At 51.4% G+C, this 20,126-nt stretch overlaps 2 protein-coding genes across 3 annotated transcripts in view; one reads left to right on the plus strand and one right to left on the minus strand.

The window, feature by feature from the left end:
- The window catches only part of MLN (motilin), a 42,826-nt gene extending 37,765 nt beyond the window's left edge, over positions 1-5,061 (minus strand). The window contains exon 1 of one of the 2 annotated variants that reach the window (XM_075909999.1): positions 4,942-5,061. The gene's annotated coding sequence lies outside the window, so the exon portion shown is untranslated. Of the gene's footprint in view, positions 1-737; positions 808-4,941 lie in introns of those variants that run through there. The other variant, XM_075910000.1, reaches the window with a different exon arrangement.
- On the plus strand, positions 648-10,265 carry LOC102448403 (blue-sensitive opsin). Its single transcript, XM_006119345.4, has 5 exons — positions 648-1,008; positions 4,187-4,355; positions 7,514-7,679; positions 8,358-8,597; positions 9,734-10,265. Exons 1-5 carry the CDS (start codon positions 648-650, stop codon positions 9,863-9,865), a joined length of 1,068 nt encoding a protein of 355 aa, XP_006119407.1. The 3' UTR covers positions 9,866-10,265.
- Positions 10,266-20,126: the final 9,861 nt, after the last annotated feature.

The raw sequence follows: 20,126 nt of genomic DNA on the forward strand, positions 1-20,126 counted from the left end.
AGTCCAAAGTCAGTACAATAACCACTGACCCTTCTTCCTGTCAAATAATTCTTCCCTAATAAGCTACTGGGCAGTCACAAGGGAAGTCATTTGTGTCGAATTCAAGTGGGTGCAGATATCCCTCTCCAATACTCCTTTCTCTGTTATATTGTTCTACCCACCTGTCCTTCTTTCATGGTTACCACCTGCCAACTAACTACCCTGCTCCTGCCTCACCTCACTTCCAAATAAACCAAATTCCTTCAAAGATATTAAACACTTAATAGAAATTAATACGCCTTAATGCAGGTTTTGGGGCCAACTAGCCGCTTAAAAGGTGCTTAAACCATCAACCCCTCTCAATCCCGTTGCCCTTGTCATACAAACTTAGCCTTAGACCCTAATCCTCCCCTCCCACCCTCACTTGCTCCTCCACACCCGCAGAAGTGGGCGAAGGGTATAAAAACCCCCGATGGATCCTGGCGCTGCCAGCCCTGGGATGTAGATGAGGGACCACACACCAGCTCTGCATTCACTTCAAGATTTTTGTTTGGGGGGGTGGGGGGGAATTTCAATTTTTTTTTTAACTGAGGTTGAGAATAAAATTAATTTGTTTTTAAAAAAAAGAAAATTAAATAATAAAGAGCAGCTGCTAAAATAACAGAAGGATGAACGGGACAGAAGGAATCAATTTTTATGTGCCGCTCTCCAACAAAACAGGGCTGGTGCGGAGTCCCTTTGAGTACCCACAGTATTACCTAGCTGAACCCTGGAAGTACCGAATCGTGTGCTGCTACATCTTCTTCCTCATCTTCACCGGGCTCCCCATCAACCTCCTGACGCTCCTCGTCACTTTTAAGCATAAGAAGCTGCGGCAGCCGCTCAACTACATCCTGGTCAACCTGGCGGTGGCTGATCTCTTTATGGCTTGCTTTGGCTTCACCGTCACCTTCTACACGGCCTGGAACGGCTACTTTATCTTCGGGCCCACGGGCTGTGCTGTGGAAGGCTTCTTTGCCACGCTGGGAGGTAAGAGCTCGGGGAGGAGGGTAGCGGAGGGCGTGCAGGGAAGGGGGAATGATGCTGGCATTTGCCTGGCTAAAGGAGGAGAAGATCTGAGTTTGCCCCGGTTTTATTTCCAGCTGGAAGCATGTCATCTTGCATTCAATGTGAATGTCTGAGCTTCTTCCCATGAAACATTCCTGGCTGCACCAGTGGGCTCTCTCAGAGTATGTCCACATGGCAGCACATGTAGACAAATCCCAACAGAAGCTAGCTTTAATCTAGCTAGCTTGGGTACCGGAACAGCGAAGCCAATGCAGGGCACCTTTCATCACAGGCTAGGCCCGCAAGCCATTACCTGGGATTCTGGGTTGGTTTGTACAGCCCTGTGCTGCTGCGGCGTCACTGTTCTGGTGCCTGAGCTAGCTAGATTAAAGCTCCTTTGAGTATGTCAATGTGTGCTCCAATCACAGCCAAAGTTCTCTCTAATTTTTTCCATTCATGTGCAGAATAATTTTATGTGCACCAAGGCACATGCTGATGTGCACCTCCAGTAGAAACACATGCTGCCGGCTCTGGATGGTTGTGGGCACTCTGCTTTGCTAATTAGCAGCATTTGAATCTCTTGGGGGTGGCCACCCAAGCACACAGCTTATAGGGAACACTGATCACAGCCCCTAAATTCGGTGTAGATATGCTCCTTGTGGCATCAGCCCACTACGGTGCTCCCTTAAGGGTAAGGTTGCCTTGCAATGCAAAGGTACCATGTAGTGGAATGAAATGGCCATGCTACCTCCTCACACATCAGTGCGGCACACGGACATGCGATAAGCCAAGCCCAAAATAGATTGGGGGCATTTAAAAATGATCACGCAAGCCTCCAATGCCTGCAACCATCCCAGGCATTTCAGAAAGGGCAGTGATAAGAAATCAGCCCAAACTGCACAGTACAGCTAAGGATCCAGGAACCAAAGTTCAGGGATGTTTGAACTGGAAAGGGCTGGGTTTGAGCCCATCGCGAGGGTCCACACAACGGCAAGAACAGCTTGAGATTAACCTGGAAACTGGTCCCTGAACTAGCCTCCAGCACTGTTCAGAATGAGCCCTGCTGAATATCGTGCAGACGACGGGGGTGACCCAGGAGGTCACTTTCAACACTCACTGGTATCCAGCCCGACTGAAAACGACTCTTCCTTCCACGGTCTGACCTGGAGGCATCTGGCTTAGCGCTGCTAGGAACACACACGTACAGAACCGAGTCCCTGAAGGCGGCTGCACAAGTTTGAATACGGCCCCTTCACATGATGGCTTTTCCCTCCTGGGCTATGCTGATCACACCACATCCAGCCAGACCTTAGTACTGTAGGGGAGTCCGCAGCCTGGGTCAAATGGGCAGGTGGGCCAGGAGACAGGCAGCATCCCAACCAACATTAACTGTTCGCAGCCTCAGCAGAAGGGACAAGGACTAAAAGGGTCCAAAGGGTTGACCTGCCCTTAGAGCGGTGCTTTTGGAATGGGAAACTTCCCCCATGCTGTTGGAGAAAGAGAAGATATCCATCCGCAGGCCTGTCCCGAGGTACCAAAACATAAACGTGTTTGCTACCACTGTAAGAGCTCTTGGAGCAAAACTGTCCCTAAGTCGCCGAGGAAGATGCTCTAAGCTTTATGTAAAGCCAGTGGTCTAAGGAATGCATCTTACAGCAGTATTGCTGAAAGGGCAGGTTTTTATGTCAGAGAAGGACCAGGTCAGTATTTGGGAGAAGGGACATCCAATCGGTATCAGTGAAGGATAGAACAATCCCATCTGTATTTGGGAAGGGAAAGGAGTCCCCCTGGGTTGGAGGAGTTTGGTGCTTCTGAAAGAGGAGGAAAGGGCTAAGTCTGGCAGCAGAAGGAGGGTTTATTGTTGATTACAGTTGAAGATGTGGTTGCTCTCAATAAGGGAAGAGAGGATATGGTCGGTATCAAGGACTGGAAACAGGGCTCAGTCCCTATTTCTGAGCGGAGCCACGCAAACGGCACAGAATTTTTTCAGTGGCCATTCTGAGCTTTCAAACCCAGCTGATCTCAGCACGCGTGTGGGTTTCACTCCTGTGGGCAGGATGGCGATCGACTCTCCAGGGCACCACTGCTGGCAAAAAAAAAAAGTCCATTTCCAAGCTGCATGAAGTGATTGGACATCTCTCTGCTCCTCCAGCCAGCCCACAGCGATGAGACCCGGTGACAAAACTGAACGGAACGCTGCCCAGAGAGTTGATTCTTGCAGGGAACTGTTTGCAATCAGGCTTTAAAATAAGACAACACAATTTAAAAGGTCCCTGGGTGATTGACACTCCTGTACACATTTGAGGCAATGGGAATATTCCTGCTGCCAGGAGACTCAATTAATCCAGTCTATGTCAGCCTGAAACAGGGGCAAGATCTCTATTAGGGAGAATTAAGGGCCATGAATGTGATCGCTAATTCCTTCAGTGAAAAGGCCTCCTCTTGGTCCCTGGCAATAGCTTCTAACCTTTCATGCTCTTTCAGGCTCTCCCTCTTATCCAGGCTGCCCAATTTGTCACCCGCCAGGAACAAGGAGGATCCCAACTGTGGGGGGGAAAGAAAGAAGAAAGTTCACACTAAAGGGAAGCAGAAAGAGCTACCGTTCTTCATGAAAGCCAAACAGGGGGGAGGGGGGGAGGTAGCGATCAGCAGATAAGCACACGCTGGGGGCATTAACAGGCTTATGGCACAGGCTAGCCACTCCTAATCCCCTGAGGTTTGATTATCCTTTGACAGATAAACACGCCAGCCCTGGCCTGGGCGCCTTCGCCTGTGGTGGGAACACTCACACCAGTTAGAGACTGGTTCAGAAATAGAGGAAGGGAAGGTTCACCCCTTGAGCCGTGCTTCCTTACACCAGCTTGAGGCTTGGCCCCTTGACTTCAGGGGATGACAAATGACCAGGACCCGAAAGAAGACACTTTTAGAAGCTTAAATTGGCTCTTGAGTGCAGACTGCTCCGGCGCTGTAAAAGCAGACTGCTCCAGCCCAGGGAGACGGGGAGGCTGCAGGGGACCAGTTCCAGTTCAACCCTAACTCCTGGTCCTGTGCTGTACCCACTAGGTCACGCTTCCGTTCTGTTCACACAAGAGCAGGTCAGACCCTGAGATCTTTAACAGCGCACTCATGTTAGATTGCTCTCTCTCTCTTTCTCCCCCAGGTCAGGTTGCCTTGTGGTCGCTGGTCGTCCTGGCGATAGAGCGTTATATCGTGGTTTGTAAGCCCATGGGCAACTTCCGCTTCTCTGCCACCCATGCCTTGATGGGCATCAGTTTTACCTGGGTCATGGCCTTTTCCTGTGCTGCTCCACCCCTGTTTGGCTGGTCCAGGTGAGTGATACGCAATGCAGACAGCATTTACAGCCCTCTGGCTAAATACCACTGTGGAAATACTCACATCCGCCCCCTATGCATGAGCACTTGAAAGACAGCAGCAATTAGGGGTCTGCCTCTAATCTGCATGCGCTGGGTTTATATTGGTGTAATGCCGTTGACTTAAATAGACTCACTCCTGATTTACGCCAGCCATGAGAGCAGGATCACTCTGTGCTTCGAGAGCCTTCCTGAAAACATAACAGCACGCCCCTAAGCATCCCTTACACAGCTCTGCCAGAGCTCCTCCATCCTCCCCTACAGCCCCTGTAGCTATTCGTGTCCTAGATGCCCCACACGCAGCACTGCTCATGCACCACCTCAGCCCTGACTGTTCGTGTCTCTGCGATTCCAGTCCTGGGTTTCACCCCAGCTCTGCCGACGTGTTTCATTTTGGCCCCACATCCCTGCCTGCTGTACTAGTCCTGAGTCCCGTGCAGAGTTCTGCTCGGACACTGCAACCTCCTCCAGCCCCTGCCCCAAGCTGTTCTATTCAGAAAGCCCAGCTATAGGAGGGAAGAACTTGCCGTGGCAAAATACAGACCCATGTGCTCGTTGCTCACCACCCCGATCAGGAAGGGAAACAGGAGCCCAAGCTCTCCACGCAATGAGTGGACCGAGTCTCTGTTCTTGCTTGTGAGCTCGGAGCAAGCACAGGCTGCTCATAACGCAAGTGTCTAAGGCGGGAGGCCACCTGCTGCCCTCCATCAAACAGCTGTGATGTGTGCGGCTGCTCAGGAGAGATCCCCAACGTTGCCCAGCTGATTAGCAGAGCGCCCACAGCCAGGGTGTTTGTTTCTACTGGTGGTGCACATTCACACCTGCCTCAGTGCACATAAAATTATTCCATACACAGATGGGAAAAAATCTGCACATGGGGAGAAAAATGAGAGGGAACATTGCCAGCCAGACACACGCTCGTCCCTGCTCCAGCAATCATGGCAGGCTTCCTTAGCTTCAGCCGAATTCAGAGGGGCCCAATCCTGCAACGGCAGCTCAAGGGGCTAACCGTTATCTAGGACAGTCAGTCCCAGTGAAGCCAATGGATTAAGATGAAGATTGCAGGTAGTGTGGGTACCATCGTTTGACGTTGAGCCCAGATAGCATGTTGGGTGGGAGCTGGGCAGTCAGGACTGAAACACAGAACACAGAGCTTGCAAGGCTTCAGAATCACAGAACACTAGAACTGGAAGGGACCTCGAGAGGTCATCAAGTCCAGTCCCCTGCCCTCATGGCAGGATCCAGCACTGTCTAGATCATCCCTGGTAAATATCTGTCCGACCTGCTCAGCTTCCACCGTATAAGCTCTGTAGATAAACACGGGACTCACGCTGTCAATCTAGTGTCTTCCACGTGAGTTCACTCATCATTTCCCCTGCAGCACAGGCAAACTGTCTAGCCTCACCTTGGCCCTCCTGCTGATTGGCACCTGATCCTGAAAAGGACTTGCATGTACTCCAGGCAGCGAGTCAAGAGGGCTACCTGCTGGAGCAAATTTACTTAGAACTCTGCCGGGATCAGGACATGAGCTATTAAAGCAACAAAGCTGCTTTTGAGTCATAGGAACCCCAAACCTGACACACTAAGGGTATGTCTACACTACCCCGCTAGTTCAAACTAGCGGGGTAATGTATGCATACCGAACGTGCAAATGAAGCCCGGGATTTGAATTTCCCGGGCTTCATTTGCATAAGCCGGCCGGCGCCATTTTTAAATGCCGGCTTGTTCGAACCCCGTGCTGCGTGGCTACACGCGGCACGGGCTAGATAGTTGCTCACCACCTCGTGGAACGAGGCGTACAGATAGTTCGGAATGGCTTGCTAGTTCAAACTATCTAGCCCGTGCCGCGTGTAGCCGCGCGGCACGGGGTTCGAACAAGCCGGCATTTAAAAATGGCGCCAGCCGGCTTATGCAAATGAAGCCCGGGAAATTCAAATCCCGGGCTTCATTTGCACGTTCGGTATGCATACATTACCCCGCTAGTTCGAACTAGCGGGGTAGTGTAGACATACCCTAAGAGATTTCAGAAGGGGTTTTAGTTTGGGTCCCCCATCCCTAAATCTCTCTCTTTATGGCTGTGCACTAAAGAACTGACTAGAGATGAACCCAGCAGGATGCTACAGAAGTGTAATTGGAGTCTGGTTAGCTCTGTTCACAATCCTAGCTTGGCCCAATATTACTCTGAAGCCCTATGGGAGTTTATAGAGATCCACCCTATAGGTCTAGTTAGAACAAAAACCCAACAGCGGGGAAAGAATTCTCTTGTGAATTCTGTAGGATGCTTGGAAAAGCCTAAGGAAAACAATTATTCTATATTGAATTCTACAGACAAAAATTTAAACCAGCGCGAATGAGAGGTCTGTCAATGGCTATTAGCCAAGATGGGCAGGGACACAACCCCTCCACAACAGGGAATCCACGACACCTCAGAGGTGATACCTGCATTGAGGCTCCCTGTCATCTCTGCTCCGCAGGAGAAAGAGCAGGTGGCATCGGACAGCCTAATGCTCAGCCATGGAGGGACAGAAATAAACTGTCTGCAACCAGCCTTTTAAGTCACTTTTTCCTCTCAGGATGACAAGAGAGTTTGTCCAAAGCCAGCCCTCAGAAGCACACACACACACACACACCCCGACAAGAGTTTGTCCAAAGCCAGCCCTCAGAAGTACACACACACACACACACGCACACACACGCACACACACACTTGCTCACCTTCCCTTCTTCAACACCCACTCAGGCGCTAGCGGGGCCTTGTGTGCTCTCTGCAGAAGCACCTTCCATCAGCGCCAGGGCCACCTAACCTCCTGTGTCCTGAGCGTCTTCCTGTCAGGCTTCCTCTGGCAGGCTCTGCTACTCTCTCCCACCCACCCTGCCTGCCGATGCCTGGGCCCTTTTATACCGGAATCACCTGCTTGCTCTTCTGTGGGGTTCCTCTCGTAATTAAAAGCTGGCTTAGCCCCAAACTCTCCAGCCCATGGGCAAGCCCTCCTGGGGGCAGAGAGTCTAGGTCCCCTCACCCGTGTCAACCCAGTCCCATCAGAAGGCTGCACCCGGGCGCCCCTGTGACATGCAGGGTCTAACCCTTCTGCTTTGCTTGCGCTCTTGCTTGGCAGATACATTCCCGAGGGCATGCAGTGCTCCTGCGGTCCTGACTATTACACCCTCAACCCCGACTACCACAACGAATCCTACGTGGTCTACATGTTCATGGGCCACTTCGTCATCCCGGTGGTGATCATCTTCTTCTCCTACGGGCAGCTCATCTGCAAAGTCCGAGAGGTACGGGGTGCAGAGCGTGGCAACGAGCAGAGGGAGGGAGAGGGTATTGCTCCACAGCCGTAGCGCAGGTTCTCTCGGAGCACCGGCAGGGCAGCACCGTCTGATGGGCAAGGCAATCTCACACCCGTTTGGCCAGCTCAGACTCCATGACCACCGCGGTCTCTTCTTGCTGCGGCATCTATGATTCGCCCACTGGTGTTAGCGCCACTCGCTCCCCCAGCACATCTGGAGACAGGGGCTTAGCAAAGAGGCATCAAACTTTATGTCCATAAGTTGCCAGCGGGTGGTGAGGGGGTTTAGTGCCTCAAAGGGGGATCTAAAGCAGGGATGACTCTCCGCACGCACAAATCAGAGACAGGCCTGTGCCCCTTTCAGCTCCTCCTTTCTGCAGGTAAGCGGGTTAGTGGGAGTGTGCTGCGTAGGTGTAAATCTGTGCTCCAGTCTCAGCCTGCGTCCTGAGCCGTGGACCAGGTGTCTGCCCCCGGATCTCCCTTGTGCCGTGTCTAGGTCAATGCTGGGCATGATGCAATATGAATGGAAAGGCCTCAGGCCCGGGGGCAGCTTCCCTAGGAGAGGGGTTGAGATCTGTACCCCGACCCTAGCCACGTCAGTTCTTTCTAGCTTGCTCAGGGAGCGGCAGTTTGCTCCTTGACTCACTGCCCTCTCCCTCTCTCGCAGGCCGCGGCCCAGCAGCAGGAGTCGGCGAGCACCCAGAAGGCGGAGAGGGAGGTGACCCGCATGGTGATCCTAATGGTTCTGGGCTTCCTCTTGGCCTGGACGCCCTACGCCGTGGTGGCGTTCTGGATCTTCACCAACAAGGGGGCGGACTTCTCCGCTACTCTCATGTCAGTGCCTGCCTTCTTCTCCAAGAGCTCCTCTCTCTACAACCCCATCATCTACGTCCTCATGAACAAGCAGGTGAGGCTCTCGGGGCACGGGGGAGGAACCTGCCCTGCCCAGGCTGTTCCTGTCCTAGGCCCCCTCTCTCAGGTCTCTCAGTGAACTTGGCCGAGAGCATCTCCCGCTCTTGCAGTTCTGTGCCCCCCGCCAATGCACCAGGCCTATCCTGCAGCGTCCCCCGGCTATTCCACCCCGGGCTCCCTCTACTCAGCTCTGCCGATGCATCTCAGGCCCGTCCTGCAGCACCCCCAATACTCTGCTTCCGCCTCCCCCTCATACAGCTCTACAAATGCCCCCTGATCCTCCCGTCCAGTCAGCAGACAGCCTGTGGGCAAGGCACAGGGGGCGGGTCCATGCTCCTGGAGGGGCGGAGCCAGGGCTGGCCCTACCATGGGGTGGACTCAGGTGGGCGCCTCAGGTGCCAGAGTGTGGGGGGAGGGGGCGGTGCGCCACTAGGACCCAGAGTGTAGAAAATTGTGTCTGCTGCTGGTGCATCTGTAGGTAGCAGAGCAGGGCCATGAGAGGAGCAGAACAGGAAGGAGGCAGAATTGAGACCTTTCAAAGTTTCGGCCCAAGCGAGGGGACATGGGGGCATCATCTGAGCTCCCCGCCTCAGGTGCCAAAATGTCGTGGGCCGGTCCTGGGCAGAGCCAGGGGCAGCCAGCTGGCAGCACTGCTCAGAGCATGCCATGTTGGCCCCCCTAACCCTTACAGCCCCCCAGACCTGGCTGCACGATGCTCCTGCAGCGACATAAAAGGCCCGGGAGTGGGCACCACCACTGAGTCCCTTTAGAATCACTGGGCCCTGGGGCACGCCCCATGGGCAGGCCTGCCTACCGTCTTCTTGGTATTTCAGTCGTGCGCCTCACGGCAGCTCTGCAGAGGCCCCTCCCTCCTGCCTCAGCGCACCCCGGTCCCAGGACAGAAGCCAGTTGAATGCGGTTCCCCCATCGCTTTCTGCCTTCGTTTGTTTAGTGCTGCCTGCATGGTTAGAACAGCTGCCACGTTTCGCCCCCAGGGGGGTGGGGACCACCTCTCAGGCACGGGGTTGTATGTAACCCAGTGAAGTGCCCCTGGTCTCGTGGTCTGAGGGACGGCTCCAGCGTGGCGGGCGGCAGGGTACAATGGTGCCACGGCTCGCTCTCTCCCTTCAGTTCCGTAACTGCATGATCACCACCATCTGCTGTGGCAAGAACCCCTTTGGGGATGACGACGTCTCCTCGACCGTATCCCAGAGCAAGACCGAGGTATCCTCCGTCTCCTCCAGTCAAGTGTCACCAGCATAGACCACGAACAGTTGGAACTTGGGGGACCTGCCATGCTCCGGGATCAAGTAGAAACGGACCCACCCACGTACCCTCTGGTCTCGTCTCATGCGATTACTCCCTAGGAAACCATCATCACATTTCACACCTGCTCAGGTGTGCACAGGAGAGCCCTCCCCTGTGAAAATAGTGGGGTCAGTACCGAAGGTGGCCCCTCCTTGCAAATAGCTGTGCACACTTGTGCATATGCAGGCTCACTGGTGCATATGCAGACCGCTTGTGCAGGCAGCTGCCCGTGCAAATATCAAATCACGAATTTGGAGCCCTCACACACAAACCCTTGCATGCCCTGCTGCACACACTCGTGCAAAGACAATACCAACTTGTGCAGACACCTTGGCGCTCACTTGTTCACCACCTCCTGCCCCCTTGTGCACATAGATTTAAGGAAATAAAGTGCGATTTAGGTGGCAGGGGCTGAAGAGTTTTGGTAAGAGAGTGAACCCAAAAGCTACCCCCTTGAGCCATACTGCCCATGGGTCACACATGGGGTGACCGAGTCCCAGTGGTAACATACGACAACAGAGGGGAAGTTGTCCAGCACCTGGTGCTTGATGGGTGCTTTTAGAACCAGAACAAACCACCAGCAGCATTACTCTTAGCTCGGCTTCAATGCTGCTGTTGCTCCAGTTCTAAAATAATGCCCCATTGGCTGAGGCATCACTATGCCCATTGCAGAGATGGCAAGGTGAAGTGATGTGATCAAGGCCACAGAAGGGGTCAGTGGCAGAGCTGGGATTAAAGTCAGGAGATCCTGGCTCCCATTCTCAGCCCACTAGAGCAGACCATGACCATTCAGCGGGAGCAGCTCTGGCTACCGCGCTCTCTTACAGTCATGCTAGCATGGGAAACGAGCTAGCAGAGATGCGACAGCTCTCAATGGTCAAAGATTTGCAGGAGGTTTTGGTGCATTTATTCTCAGGCACCACAGCAAATGATTCAGCGCAAGAGGGGAAGTCCAGCTCAGCATTCATGCAGCTCCTGGAAGACAGCCTGGTCAGAAGAGTGTAGAGAGAGCAAACCGTGGGTTAGCTTTAACCCCCCCGCCTAATGCATTCGTGCATGTGTGTGAACTGAGTATCTGTAGAGATCCGAGTAGGTGTGAGCATATACCATCATTGACCATATGTACCCATTTACGAGTGCACGCATACACTAGTGCAAGCACGTGCACGCATGCAGCTGCGAACGTGTGCGTGTGAGCGGATGCAGGATTGGAGGACATCTGCCCGTAGTATTCTCCCCTGAGCTCATGGTTGCTGGCATTATGCTCCCTCCTTGGTCAGAAGCTGCAGTGGAACGCAGCAGTTCCCTAGCATGTTTCTGAGGCCTGTCATTCCCTCTGGGTTCCTTACTATCGTCCCCTCCTCTCACTCACAGAGTGGCCGGGAGGGACGTTACCCTATTTCTTGGCCTGGCGCAGCCCAAGCGCTTGCATGGGCCTGGAGAGATTGCATGAGGGGTAGCACGCCTCCCCTCTGCACCTTTTCCCAGCAAAGCAAATGCAATGCAGCGGGGCAGAGCACGACATCCACTGGGTTGAAGCCAGACCCACGCTCACGTCGAGCAGGATTTTTCTCAGTGCTGCAGGCTAAAGTACTGGGAAAGCCTCGCCCAGCTGTAGATGTAGTCTGCTCTCTCCACAAGCGTGACGACATGGGGGGGACAAGTCCCAGGCCCATTCCGATCAGCGGGGATTTTGCTGTGCAGTGGCATCAGGATTTAGCTTTAGACACCAGCGTTTTCCGTTGTGTTACAATCACTGAACAGCCCTTGGTGGCGCAGCTTTTAACCTCCCACCCCGCTTACTTACCTTTCATGGCTCTTTCAAGGAATCCCATTCTAATAAGCCATCCTGACAACCGAATCCTATTAGAAGCTGTAAGTACTTGTGCATCCCACCAGCTGCATCCATTCCAGGCAGGCAGAGAAATCCAGCCCAGGATTTCCTATTTACTCCAAATACATTAAGCTATCTGCTTCCATTGCTTTAATACTAGGACAGTCCTGGGAAAAGCACTGACTGGATTTTTTCCTCACCTGGAATGGACTCCTCATTTGAGTGGCATTTACTCTAGATCACAGGGGTCTGTCAGAGGCGCCGTTCCATAACTCTACAGAGCATGGAGTGCCAAATCCATGGCTGGAGCTGTATCCGCGACCCCTTGCCAACACAAGTAAAAGTCGGAGCTCTGCACAGCCACAGCTGTGGCGGATGCACAGCCCGTGAAAAATCAATATATTTAGTCCTTATAAATCAACACAACACATAGAGCCTGAGGGGGCTTTGCTTCACCCCTCTCTCCTCGAGATGACACTGGAGATATATTTTTTGTCTCGGAACCTGTAAATATTTGCTCATGTACTTGGAAATTGTTCTGTTTTCTGACCCTCCCCTCGCCCTCGAACACAAGCAACACTCTTTCACCCACACTCCTGGCCGTGGAGCACGGCCCAACGCTAGAGGCCGGGATGGCTCTCGCAGTGCTTTCCTGTACATATTTTATACATACCTCAACGTATCGGCGTGAGGACTTCGTAAAGTTGAACCGTAGGGATTAAAAACCAACCCACAATAAACACCAGCAGCACAAAGAAGGGAGGCGCGTCTGTCTGATTCCTTGGTGGGGATTCTGTACTTGAAAAAGCAAGCTGAGAGTCTGCTCTTCCCTCAACGGTGGGAGGTAGCCAGACCATCCTGAGGATTCAGTAACTGCCCTTCCACAAACTTTACTTCGTATACTTGCTGTGGATACGCAAGGCACCTCTGGGAAGTGCCGCTCTTGAGCGCCTCCTACTGGATGATGCTTGGAGCAGCACTGGCTGGTTCCACACTTGGCCTCACCCAGCCAAAGGGGCCAGCTGGCAAGCCATTTGGGATCTCCTAGCGTGACAGCCATAATCTTGGCCCACAGACTGGGGATATCTCCAAAGAATGGGCCAAAGAGCCAGGTTAGCATACTGAGAACGGCAGCCTACCAGCATCCTCTATAGATCAAGCACAAAGGGAGACATGTAGCATACACTGACCAGTGGGTTACACGCACACGTTACCCTCTACAGAGGCCAGCCTGCACAGAAAATAAAAGACCAGTTATTGCTACCAGCTGAGCAGTATTTCCAACAGCTTAGGCAGCAGAGGCCTGAGTGATTTGGTGGGGGAAAACTTTGGGAGGCTAGTTCCTGTTCCTCCAGGTGTATCACTGGCTGTTCTGTCTGTGGTATTTAGCATGTGGGTCATCCCTGTCTTACAAAACACCCAGTTCTCCAAAGCATAAGGGGTCAACCTGCAGCTTTCAATTAGACCAACAGCTGAATTGAGCCCTGGACAGCTGTTGTGCTCCATTTGTTATAACTCTCCTAATACAAATGTTTCAATAAACAGCTTCCTGTTACTACAAGGGACTCACCACATAACACAGCAAGCTAGGAGCTGCCATGTCAGCTAGCCTGTGTTAAGGGGGACCAGCCATTCCGGGAGATGGTGTTTCACTGGCACAGAAGAGCCGTCCCATCTGCATTTTACATGCAGCTGCTGCCACATCCCCGTGGTAGCTGAAGTGACCTCCACACAGCACCAATGACCTACTAAACTTGCAAAACTTTGATGCCTTTCATTTGCTGCATCACACACCTCTGCCTTTCTAAGAGTTTCCCCTGAGCTCAGCAGCCATTTTTGTTCAGCGCTGCTGCAGCGTATTATGAAGTAAGACACACCGTGCTCTCTCCCGGAGACTTTACATTTGTTCCTTTTTTTGGTTTGTTTTGCTTACAACAGGCTGGTTGGGAAATTTTTGTCACAACAGTTTTCTGATGCAAAATGGCCTTTTGTTAAAGCCAATTTTTTGATAAAATTGTACAATGATTTTTTTTTTTAAATTGGGAGAAGTGTTTTCAAAATGTCAAGACATCTCGTTTTGATATTTCCTGAACAAAATGATTCGGACGGCTTCACAACAATTTTTCTTGCTGTCCCCCTGTGGCCATTATATGGTATAACTGTCCCTGTTTTCCCTGCTGCCCCCATGTGGTCATTATATAGCAGAGCCTCCCCTTTCTGTTTTATGAGAAACAATCCCATTCAAGGAACATCCCATTGTCCTAGCACAACCAAACCCTGACCTTGCTTTAAGTTATGATAAGAGGAAGCTGCATACCAAATTTGGTTGTCCTGGCTCTTCCTGTTTAAGAGGGATTCTTGAACAAACCGTTAGATATATTTGAGATATATTATATTTATATATATTCTCTCAAATATATAGTAGAAGTGGTAATACAGGAGGGTCAGACATCCGCTGAAGTCAACGGAGCAATGGCAATTTATACCAGCGGCCCTATTGAGTCAGTGTCAGATTCTGCTCTGAGCTACACCATGTAAATCTGGAATAACTGCATTGGGGTTAATCTCTTCCCATCCCCTGTGGAGTTCTTAAGAGGTTTCCCCACATTATCCACAGCGAAGAACACACACACACACACACACACACACACACACACACACGCCCACACACATGCCCACAACCACTTGTCTTCAGGAAACAAGGGGCACTTACAACCTAAGCTAACATCATCCATTATTTCTCAGGCTTTAATATTTAAACATGCCGGACGTAGCCTTAAATAAAGCAATTCTGCTTCGGCAGAGAGTTTTTCGCAGAGTCAAAGTTCCCCTCCCTTTGGGGCCCTTAGCGTCAGAGTCATTAACGAATTGGCCGTGTCAGGAAAAAATTGTTCCCTGTGTCAGTGAATTTGTTATCAAGCTGGCTAGCGACCGATCCCAGTCTGGTTCCCTCTCGCCCCCCCCCCCCCCCCCACTCTCTTGGCCTGAAGCAACTAGAAATAATACCTGCCAAAGATTCTCCACCTAGGGAATGGAGACATAATAAAAGCCACCAGAGAAGAGAAAAGGGGGACTCAGCTGCAGCCCTTCCTCCAATCAGAACAATTAGCTCACCAGACACGCAGAAACAGAGACATAATCAATAATAAGCTCACGGAGCTTCCAGCTCCCACCATGTTACAGCTGCTATTCACATCCATGTGTCGGCTTTGCAGCTGGGATAGGATAGGCATGGTGGAAACTGAGGACAAACAAGGGGATGGATTTGAAGCCCCAGGCTGCTACTTGATTCGACTTTACACAGCCTGGTGATAGAAGGGCAGCATCCCTCCTGAGACAGGACTAGATAACTACCTCGGAGCTATCGATTCAGTCTCCAGGGCTGCATCTCCAGCACCAAATCCTAAAGTCACAAGCAATAGACTTCCCCCTCTCCCATCTACCCTGGTTAACAGGCTGAGCAATCCCGGCTCCCAGACACCTTACCGAGGCCGAGCAAGCTGCTCGTTTTTTTGTTTCCTGGCTGCAAGGCAGCACTAATTAACTGTGCTCCCCATGCAGCAACACACAACCTAGCTGTCTTGCAAAGTGCTGCAGCTGGACTCAGCGAGTAGATGGATGGCAGCAAACACCTGTGGACCCCACAGACTCCAGACGGGAAAGCAATTAGGCAGCGTGGCGTCCACCGTGTGGGTGGGAAAGTTGTTGCAAGGGGAGGGGCTGTGTTTCCATTCCCCCCCTTTTGATACTGGACATTTAGGGGTAGGTAACCGTACTGGAGTGAAGCTACAAGCCATGTTTCTGCTTCAGTCCCCCATGCGTTCCTAATGCTCCAGCATCTACGCCCTCTTCCCCTCTCTATTACATGCAGAAAAAAACAACAAATGGTCTGGTAGCATTTTATAGACTAACAAAACATGGAGATGGGATCATGAGCTTTCGTGGGCACGTGATCCCATCTCCATGTTTTGTTAGTCTATAAAGTGCTACCAGACCATTTGTTGGGTTTTTCTGTAACAGATGAACTTGGCTATCCCCTGAAGCTCCTATTACATGCAGGTGTGGCAGAGGTTCAAATCACTCCAGGCTCCCAGCTGTAGTTCCTTCTGCTCCCAAGGGCACAGGAAGGCAGCGGGGGGACCCATCTCTGCATCCGAGTCTGTTATGCCTCACAGCATGCAAACTGAGAAATCCCATCAAAATATGGACTATTCTTGCTGGTGGGCGGCAACGTAACACTTTATTTCTTAGAATTCAGAGCACGCAAGGACCCCGACCCAGAGAGAAACAAAACAGGCTGTTCCCGAAAACAGAAAGGGACGAGTCACTCCATGTGGCATTAAAAGGGCGTTTGAAAGTCACTCCAATCATGGCTAGCAAAACACCTCCCTTCCCGCTGCTCTTACAGTGAAAGCTTGTAAGTCCAGCCCGCACCGTCCTCAGCCCCCCACAGAGTCCTCCTGATTTGCTTCCTCACTTCGCTGCCCCCGTATTAAGGAGGGATTTCTGCTGAGGAACTCTAGAGAAGGCTTCTTCCAAGCCACCAAAGCTGTTCCTGAATGACTGAGACAGATGACTGCATGAACAAAAATATGCTTTCTTTCCCAGGCATGACCCACCTGCCTCCAGCCCTACCTGGCTCACCAGTAACCCAACTGATCTCACTACTGATTCCAAAGACTCAAGCCTCTAGCTGGTCAGCTAACGGAGTGGGTCTGCTAGGGCCATAGACAAGAGCAGGTCCACCTCCTTCCAAGGGTATGTCTACACAGCAACATTCTTTCGAAATAACTTAGTCCGCATCTATACAGCAGGCAGTTATTTCAAAACAATGTTGAAATGCTGTCAAGCTGCAGGACTTCTTACTCTGACTCCTGTAACCCTCATTGGTGTAGAAAAACTTGCCAGCTGTCTACACTGGCCACCTGAATTTCTGCAAGAACACTGACGATCTCATGTAAGATTGTCAGTGTTCTTGCGGAAATACTATGCTGCTCCCGTTCGGGCAAAAGCCCTCTTGCGCAAATGCTTTTGCACACGAGGGCCAGTGTAGACAACGCAGTATTGTTTTGTGCAAAAAAGCCCAGATCACGAAAATGGCGATCAGGGCTTTCTTGCGCAAAACCGCATCTAGATTGGCACGGACGCTTTTCCGCAAAAAGTGCTTTTCCGTTAAAAGCATTTCCAGAAAATCATGCCAGTCTAGACGTAGCCATGCTGTATAGATGCTCCCAATTTTGAAATAAGCGACGCAGTTGAAGTAGCTCAATTTGCGAAGCTTCTTTCGAGTTAAGCCCTGCACCCCAAGAGACAGCAATGTAGCCTTGACATATGCACCTACCCGTTCTCATGTCAAGTCTGTGATCGACTCAGGCATATAGCAAGGAGGGAAAACATAATAGCAAGGAAATATCCACTGCTAGCTGTAAGAGAGGGGTGTGCAGCCTGTACCTACCCAATGCAAAATGGCCACCATAGGGTTACATATACTTGTCTCTCCCACATTTAAGGGCCGGCTAACAAAAGGCGCATACTGGAAAAGGCTCGGCCAGTCTTGGGAAGTGGAGTTATGCACCAATGTGGGAAAGCTGTGGTATAGTTTTGAACTTGGTTTGTGCCACCAGTGAGTTAGGGGCTCTCACCCACCAATTGGAGGTCCCTTAGCTCCAAAACAAGCAGCTGCCTGTTAACCAATGTGGAAAATCAATGGGAATTAGGCACCTAAATGCCTTTGTGACCCCCCCCCCCCTCAGCCCCCACAATCAGGGCCAGATTTTGCAGAAGGGCTCAGTGCCCACCAGCAGCTCCCACCACCACAGCGCTTAGCACCCAACCTGCACAGCTTTGGGCCTCAATGGTGCCTCTTTTGAGCATCTACCCTTGGGTGGCTGGTGGTCATCCAGGAGAGGGCGATACAGACCCAGCACTGCTATGGGTCGAATGCCCCCTCCCAAAGTTCTCAGACTTCTGTAGCCAGAGTTTTAACTTGAAGTACACTCTGAGGGCTAGGGACCATCTTTTGGTTAGGTGTCGATACAGCACCTAGCACAATGGGATCACTGTCCAAGATGGGAGGGGGTTCCTCGGTGCTACAGCAACACGAATAATAAAAAATGGAAATTCATTTGTCCTTTCCTTCCGTCCTTCCTTCCTCCCCCTCCATCCTCCCTATGAGGAAACATCTCTTCTGCCTACAAAAGAATACAAATACCTTGCTTTCTGTTCTCGGAAGCCAAAGAGAAACAAACAGAAGGAAGGGGCAGGTCCTTTTATGACTAGTGATTGAAAAGCAAGGCCTCCTTTGACCGGTTTATTATCTCACCCTACAGACATGGAGTGTAACACATTATTGGACTTTAGCCTCTCTCCCTCTTCCCCTGCAAATATCTCTCTCTGTTCCTGAATGGGAGAATAGGCTTTTAAAAAAAAAAAAAAAAAAAGGCTTGTTTGGCATGTACTATGCTGGGGAATTCACAACTGGCTACCAGGGAAGGATAATCATAGATGATCCTGGACCCTGTAAATAGGTAAAAGAGAGAAAAGGACTCTAGGTTCGGGGGTGTTCTGTGTTAGAGGGTGAAGTGAGAATTGGTTGGGAATTTTTTGACAATTTTTTTTTTAACCAAGTCAATTAACTGAAACCAAAACTATCTGCAAGACATAGAACCATAGAGCGGGAAGAGATCTCAGAAGGTCATCAAGTCCAGCCCCCTGCCCAAGGCAGGACCAACCCCAACTAAATCAACCCAGCCAGAGCCCTGTCAAGATGAGACTTAAAAACCTCTAGGGATGGAGATTCCACCCCCTCCCTAGGGAACCCATCCCAGTGCTTCCCACCCGCCTAGGGAAATAGTTTTTCCTAATATCCAACCTAGACCTCCCGCACTGTAACTTGAGACCATTGCTCCTTGTTCTGCCGTCTGTCACTAGTGTGAACAGCCTCTCTCCATCCTCTTTGGAACCCCCCTTCAGGAAGATGAAGGCTGCTATAAAATCCGCCCTCACTCTTCTCTTCTTCAGACTAAACAAACCCAAATCCCTCAGTCTCTCCTCGTAGGTCATGCACTCCAGCCCCCTAATCATTTTGGTCGCCCTCCGCTGGACCCTCTCCAATGCGTCCACATCCTTTCTATAGTGGGGGGCCCAGAACTGGACACAATACTCCAGATGTGGCCTCACCAGAGCTGAATAAAGGGGAATAATCACTTCACATGGGCAGTTTCCACAAACCAAGGGTACGTCTAGACTACATGCCTCTGTCTCCAGAGGCATGTAGATCAGGCTACCCGACATAGTAAAATGAAGCAGCGATTTAAATAATCGCCGCTTCATTTAAATTTACATGGCTGCCGCGCTGAGCTGACAAACAGCTGATCAGCTGTTTGTCGGCTCAGCGCAATAGTCTGGATGCGCGGGTGTCGACATCAAAGGTATTTGTCGACCACCCAGGTAAACCTCATCCCAAGTGAGGGAGGGAGGATTAGGGCCTGATCCAAACCAGACTGACACCACTGGAAAGTTGCTTTCCGGCTTGAGAGATCTTTGGATCAAACCCAAAGGGTTAAGCAGCACTAGAAAGCTCACTGGTTAAAGTGGCAATCAGTGGATACAGCGATGCAGGTATAAAAATGCTTATCCTTGACCTAGCATCTCCTATTCCGGTGAAATAAACGGTAAGAGTGAAGGGCATCTTAAGACCAATATAAAGATCTCCAAGCTAGGGATTTTACTGGTATATCAGTTCTTTCCCACCCCCTTAAAGCCATCAATTCCTTTCCACCTTTGCCCTTTCAAATTGCCCCTCCTGCTCCATGATCCCCCTGTGTCCTTGAGTTACACCAGGCAGCTGCCTGGCACCTGCGCCTCAGCCTCTCTGCCCCGACACATGAAGCAGCTGGCAGCGTTGGCTGCTTGCTCGGAGGAGGCGGACAGACAGCCCCTGGAAATCCATCTGGCATTTGCAAAGCAGGCAGAGGCCAGTTTGCCCAGCTACCGCCCCGGGCTGAATAAAGCTTGATCTAAATGCAGCTGGCTGAGCGAGAGTGATCTACATGGCTCCGGGGAGGGAATTCCCCCGCCTGGCATATTTTTTCCTCCTTGGCTTGTCAGCCCACCACGAGCGTACTTCCACTCTTAGATTTATGCCACACGATGGGGCTGTATTCTCCCCACAACACACACACAGCAAGTATAAGCCTGTTCTGGCTCATTCGCAGTTATGGGGCCACTCACAGCTGCCCGGCCATCTGATGCTTTCTGCATGTATGCACCAGGAAGCATCTAGCTGTGCCTGTGTTTTACCAAAGTAAGGCTGGCATCCTGGGAAGAGCTGGCAGGGGTGAGAAGGGAGGGGGGCAAGGTGGATGTTGCTACCAGCTGCCA

The sequence above is a fragment of the Pelodiscus sinensis genome, chromosome 27, assembly GCF_049634645.1.
Source record: "Pelodiscus sinensis isolate JC-2024 chromosome 27, ASM4963464v1, whole genome shotgun sequence".
In the NCBI taxonomy this organism is placed as follows: domain Eukaryota; kingdom Metazoa; phylum Chordata; order Testudines; family Trionychidae; genus Pelodiscus; species Pelodiscus sinensis.

What these genes read in the sequence shown, in the direction of transcription:
- LOC102448403 (XM_006119345.4), top strand. Translation starts at nt 648, where the DNA reads ATGAACGGGACAGAAGGAATCAATTTTTATGTGCCGCTCTCCAACAAA. An exon ending in CCCCTGTTTGGCTGGTCCAG is followed by an intron (nt 4,356 to 7,513) that starts GTGAGTGATACG and finishes CTTGCTTGGCAG; the next exon opens with ATACATTCCCGAGGGCATGC. An exon ending in TCATCTGCAAAGTCCGAGAG is followed by an intron (nt 7,680 to 8,357) that starts GTACGGGGTGCA and finishes CCTCTCTCGCAG; the next exon opens with GCCGCGGCCCAGCAGCAGGA.